At 43.5% G+C, this 6000-nt stretch overlaps 1 protein-coding gene across 2 annotated transcripts in view; it reads right to left on the bottom strand.

Moving 5' to 3' along the window:
* The window catches only part of rps6ka1 (ribosomal protein S6 kinase A1), a 66877-nt gene extending 61228 nt beyond the window's left edge, over window positions 1-5649 (bottom strand). The window contains exon 1 of one of the 2 annotated variants that reach the window (XM_062962145.1): window positions 5463-5649. In XM_062962145.1, coding sequence (XP_062818215.1) covers window positions 5463-5537 — 75 coding nt within the window. In that variant the 5' untranslated portion in view covers window positions 5538-5649. The remainder of the gene's footprint in view (window positions 1-5462) is intronic. The other variant, XM_062962143.1, reaches the window with a different exon arrangement.
* Window positions 5650-6000: the final 351 nt, after the last annotated feature.

The raw sequence follows: 6000 nt of genomic DNA on the forward strand, positions 1-6000 counted from the left end.
TTTGTTAGGAGTTGTTAGCTGGCTCTGATTGTTTCCTGTCTGGAATTCTCCTGTTTTCTGAGGGTTGTTCTTTATTTTAGAGTTTTAAAAAAAATGTCAGGAGAGAATGCTTCTGGAACATAGGTCATACAGCCCGGAAATCTCACAGCAACCCAGAAGCCAAAATGTAAGTATAAATGGCAATAATCTGGATGTGAAAATGCAGCGGATATTCCACTGTCACTCCCAAATCCGACAACGATGCGTGCTTGGAAGGGTTTATACAGCTTTGGATCCAGTTGCTCATGAGTCACCAAGATCTACTGAAGCTCAATGTAAGTAGGGCATAGCAAGGCGGAAGGGAGGAGGAAAAGAAAGAAAGAAAGAAACATGGCAGCAGTTTTAAGACTAACGGATGTTTTATTTTATCATGGCTTTTCATGGATATCAACTAGGCATGGGCACACTTCGGCCCTCCAGGTGTTTTGGACTTCAACTCCCACAATTCCTAACAGCCTACTGGCTACTTCTTTGAAAATTCAAACTAAGGCATCGGCGTTGACAAAATCTGCCTGGAAGGAGAGTGTGCCTAACGTTTAATTGGCCTATTTAATTAATGTAATCACTCACGGCAAGAAGGAGAATCATCTCTAATTGATGAAATAGGCAAGGGTGGTTTTCCTTAAAGATAAAAGCAATTTGAGCATGCAGGCAACTAAAAGAAGGATGATGATGATGGTGATATGTATTTATACCCAACTTTTTCTCTCTCAAAGCGGCTGACAATAAAAACCGTAACAATGGGTGAATTGAAACCTAACACATAAATACATATTGAACATGAAAATAAGTTTACTAACAACATACACAGCTGGGTACAAAACAACCCTGCAGAAACATGGCCAAAAGAAACATTTCAATTCTAGAAAATTGGGCATTAATGTGTTGTCGAAGGTTTTCATGGCCAGAATCACTTGATTGCTGTGAGTTTTCTGGGCTGTATGTTCTTGAAGCATTCTCTCCTGATGTTTTGGCCACATCTATGGCAGAGCTTGGAAAGATTACTTTCAAATTTTCTCTGTATTTTCATTTAATAGGGATAACTATCGACTCCAACACCTTCTTGTATCAACTTGAATATTTTCTTTTACAAAAATACAAATTGTCCTGAAACAAAGAGACAATCCCTGGGTTTTCATGTCTGGAAAGGATCATAAGGTCACCAACACCCACTCAAGGGCTGGATTACCCATCTATCAATCCTACCCACACAAAGCAAGTTAACTCCCATAATCCAGATTAAAATATACCACATGCAAGGAGCCTGAAGGAACAAGTTATAGTCAAAGTCCCTCTCTGCAATCTGCATATCTGGTATTTGTGCCAAATGTGGTCCAGTGAATGAAAATACCTCCTGCATATCAGATATTTACATGCTGATTCATAACAGTAGCAAAATGACAATTATGAAGTAGCAATGAAAATAATGTTATGGTTGGGGGTCACCACAACATGAGGAGCGGTACTAAGGGGTCGAGCATTAGGAAGGTGGAAAACTACTAAGGTAGATATTGCAGTATTGCCTTTGAATGGAAGTTCTCTGAAACCATCTGCTTTTTTGTCATAGTGACGTGGAATTTCTCACAATCCAAAAGGCAAGCATAGTTCGATCCCTATTTCCTGGATGTGCCATGGATACAGGGGTTATATCAAGCATGGGCAAACCTGGGCTTTCAAGGTGTTTTGGACTTCAACTCCCACAATTCCTAACAGCCTCAGGCTCCTTCCCGCCCCAGCAACATACGGCAGATACCAACTCTCCTATGTTTCAGGAAAGCCTTAAAGACATGGTTGTGCACGCAAGCTTTTAATGAATGAGAACATGGACTTTACATGACCTGTACCAAGACTTATGTTGAGAATTCTGGATGAATGGATTTTAATCTTGGATATGTTTAAAATTTTATATAATGTGATTTTATTTTGTAATGGTATCTGCTTTTATATGAATTGTTGTTTTGTACACTGTTTTTAGGCATTGAATTTTTGCCTATTTATTGTAAGCCGCCGTGAGTCCCCCCGGGGAGAAAGCGGAGTAAAAATGATGTAAATAATAAATAATAATAATTTCCCCCCCTCAGCCGCTTAAACCTGCATGTTCATGCTCACCAAGAATTGATCTCCTTAAATTGCATCGGTAATCTCTATATCTTACTGTTTGTTTTGGACAGTCGGTTGGTTTAAGTCTACTGTTAGATCTGAAGGGAAAGAAGAAATAGATTCCTTTCCCCTCTTCTTTTCTCTCTCCCAAAAGGCCTTGGTCTCTGTGGGATTTCCTCTGATTCCTTTCCTTTGTTTCAAAAGAAGACTCTTGCGTCATTATGGAAATAACTCACTGCCTTAAAACACTGTTCAATTTGCAGTCAAAGCCGGCAGCTTATGTATTTTTTAACATTTTAGAAAATGTCTTCCAAAGCACCAAGATTCATGCTTAGGTGAGATATGGGACTCTTTCACAACATGATGGGATTTGGTTCTAGGATCCCCGCCCCCAATGGGTACCAAAATATGTGAATGTAAAAGTCCCATTCTGTTATTATTATAACAGTGCAGTAAAATGGTGTCCGATATATACAATTGCAAGGTCAATGTTTGCTTTTTGGATTTCCTTTTGCAGAGGGGTCTGGAATATTTTCAAAACATGGCTACAGAATCCATGGATACAGAGCTTGTGGAGCTGACTATAGGCAATCATAGCATTATGTGTTGTCGGAGGCTTTCATGGCCGGAAGCACTGGGTTGCTGTGAGCAAACATGGCTGTTAGGAATGGTGGGAGTTGTAGTCCAAAACATCTGGAGGGCCCAAGTTTGCCAATGCCTGTTTAACGGTGTTTCAATTGGCTGTCCTGATTTGACTGGGCTTTACTTTTTTCTCCAAAGTAGTCCATATGATGGATGGCTGGATATATAAATAAATATTCCAAGCCATAAAACATGTCGTGCACTGTATTTTTGTAAAAACATTATTGGCAGAACTGCAGCTCACAGAACATGAACTGCACTTGGCGTGCGAGACGCTAAATCTGTTAGTTAATGAATACAGTACAATGCATCATGACCTTGCCCTCTGATACGGGAAGCTATGGAGGGGAATAGAAGGAGCTCTCCAGTTTCTGCTGGACTGCAACACCTATCAGCCTCAGCCAGTAGAGTGAACGGTGAGGATAGTAGTCCAAGAATATTTGGAGGATCACACATTGCCTGTTTCTGGAACGAGAGCTCAGAGCTGTGAATCACACCAACTCACACCAGGACTTCCATGCTAATAAGAATAGTGGAATCATAATATAATAATAACAATAATTTATTTGTACCCCGCCATCATCTCTCCAAGGGGACTCGGGGCGGCTTACATGGGGCATTTAAAGACCAAACTGCAAAGACTCTGGCACAAGCCAGGCAAGGCGGTCCCAGGGGGTGCAGTCTAAAGACCTTGGCCTGCACTTAAACACAATCGGCACTGACAAAATTACCACCTATCAGCTGCAAAAGGCCACCCTACTTGGATCTGCACACATTATTCGCTGTTGTTGGGCTTGTCCCCATGTGAGCTGCCCAGAGTCCCTTCAGGGAGATGGAGGCGGGATACAAAAATAAAGTTATCATTATTATTATTTGCTCCCAAACATGACCAAGCCCTTCTCGTCCTCTCATTGTCCAAAGCCAGAATAAAGGATTGCAGTTCTCTTTTCCCTCCTTGAATGTCAACACACGAGCTCTGTGACACCTGCACTAATCCCGGCTCCTCTCACCTTCCACACTTTCCTTCATCCACATCCTCTTTGCAGGAAGCGACTCCAGGCATTTCGGCACCTCCATCATTCCGGCATCGGAGCCAAGAATGAGCCCTGTCCTTAAAATAACTCCAGCCTCCATCTCTATCTCTCCAGGTGCATCTCTTGACTAGCAAGGCGCCTCCAAGGGTCATGTGGCCACTGGCATGACTGCATGGAGCGCCATTACCTTCCCGCCAATAGGAGCGGTACCTATTGATCTACTCACATTTGCATGTTTTCAAATTGCTAGAAGCTGGGGCTAACAGCGGGAGCTCACCATTATTCCCCGGATTTGAACCACTGATCTTTCGCTCTGCAAATTCAGCAGCTCAGCGGTTTAATCCGCTGCGCCACCAGGGGCTCCAGGGGGCTCCCATATAATAATAATAATAATATTTATAATGTATATAAATTTATTATATTTATAATTTTATAATATAATTTTATAATATAGATTATTATATTTATAATTTATATAGTAGAACATGCGGGTCAATAATAGGTCTCTTCAGCCATCTACAGATTCATCCCCAAGACCCCAATACTGGAAGACCATCATCCTTGAACTACAAGGGATCGTCTAAGTAAGTAAAGTAATTTATATTATTATTATATTTATTATTATTATTATTACTTTATTTTTGTGCCCTGCCTCCATCTCCCCAAAGTGACTCGGGGCGGCTCACATGGGGCCAGGCCCAACAACACAGTTAAAATGTCATTACATTAAAAAGCAATTCAATAATGTAAACAAAATAAAACAATAACATTACAGCAATAGGTTAAAAAGCAAAGAAAATCAGTTTCTGTTATCTTTCTGGGTGGGTGGACTTGTGCAACATACACACACACACACACATATATATATACAGTAGTCTCGCTTATCCAACGTAAACTGGCCGGCAGAGCGAATACATTGGATAATAAGGAATACATTGGATACATTGGATAACAACGAATACATTGGATAATAAGGAGAGATAACAGAAAAGCCTATTAAACATCAAATTAGGTTATGATTTTACAAATTAAGCACCAAAACATTAATGTTATACAACAAATTTGATAGAAAAAGTAGTTCAATACATAGTAATGCTATGAAGTAATTACTGTATTTACGAATTTAGCACCAAAATATCACGATGTATTGAAAACATTGACTACAAAAATGCGTTGGATAATCCAGAACGTTGGATAAGCGAGTGTTGGATAAGTGAGATTCTACTGTAGTTCAATACGCAGTAGTGTTATATTGTAATTACTGTATTTACGAATTTAGCACCAAAATATCACGATGTATTGAAAACATTGACTACAAAAATGGCTTGGATAATCCAGAGGCTTGGATAAGCGAGAGTTGGATAAGTGAGACTCTACTGTATATGGAGTTACACTTCAGAAAGGTACCTGTTCCGACTTACATACAAATGCAACTCAAGAGCCTCAGTTGTTCGTAACCTGGGGGCTGCCTGTCCTTCTTCGACGGGCCTCCCCTCCCCTCAGGGCCCTCACAGGAAGGCATCCGCTCTTAAAGGCGCCGGGATCGATAGGCTCGATGCTGAGGGTCGGGTTACTCTAACGACGGGCTGCCTCTGAGGGTTCCGTTCTGAGGGAAGGGCCCAACCCGCCGCCCCTTCCTCCGCCTACCTCGGCCGCGTCCAGCTCCATGTCCACCAGCTCCACGTCGGGCCAGGGCTCGGCTCCGAGCTGTGCGAGCGGCATCGCGGCGGCCTCTTCCCCGCAACAAGAGCCGCAATGCCTTCGCGCCGCTGCTCGCGCCTTCCCGCCAGACCGCAGCGTCTGTGAGGAACTCCGCCGGAAGGAGGGGCTCAGGGAGGAGAGGACACGCCCACTGCCCGCCCAGAGGAGGGGCCTAAGACCTTCAAGGGGCGGGGCTAAGGCTGGAGCGCCACGCCCACCGTCCTTCAAGAGGCGAGGCCTTGAGGCTCAAGCCTTGGAGGCGCCGCCCACCTTTCTTCGATAGGCGTGGCTAAGGCTGGAGCGCCACGCCCACAGTCCTTCAAGAGGTAAGGCCTTTGGGTTGGAAGGCCACGCCCACCATCTGCCCAGAAGGCGGGGCTAAGACTGGAGCGCCACGCCCACCGTCCTTCAAAGAGGCAAAGCCTTGGAGGCCCCGCCCACCTTCCTTCGATAGGCGTAGCTAAGGCTGGAGCGCCACGCCCAC

The sequence above is a fragment of the Anolis carolinensis genome, unplaced genomic scaffold (assembly GCF_035594765.1).
Source record: "Anolis carolinensis isolate JA03-04 unplaced genomic scaffold, rAnoCar3.1.pri scaffold_10, whole genome shotgun sequence".
In the NCBI taxonomy this organism is placed as follows: domain Eukaryota; kingdom Metazoa; phylum Chordata; class Lepidosauria; order Squamata; family Dactyloidae; genus Anolis; species Anolis carolinensis.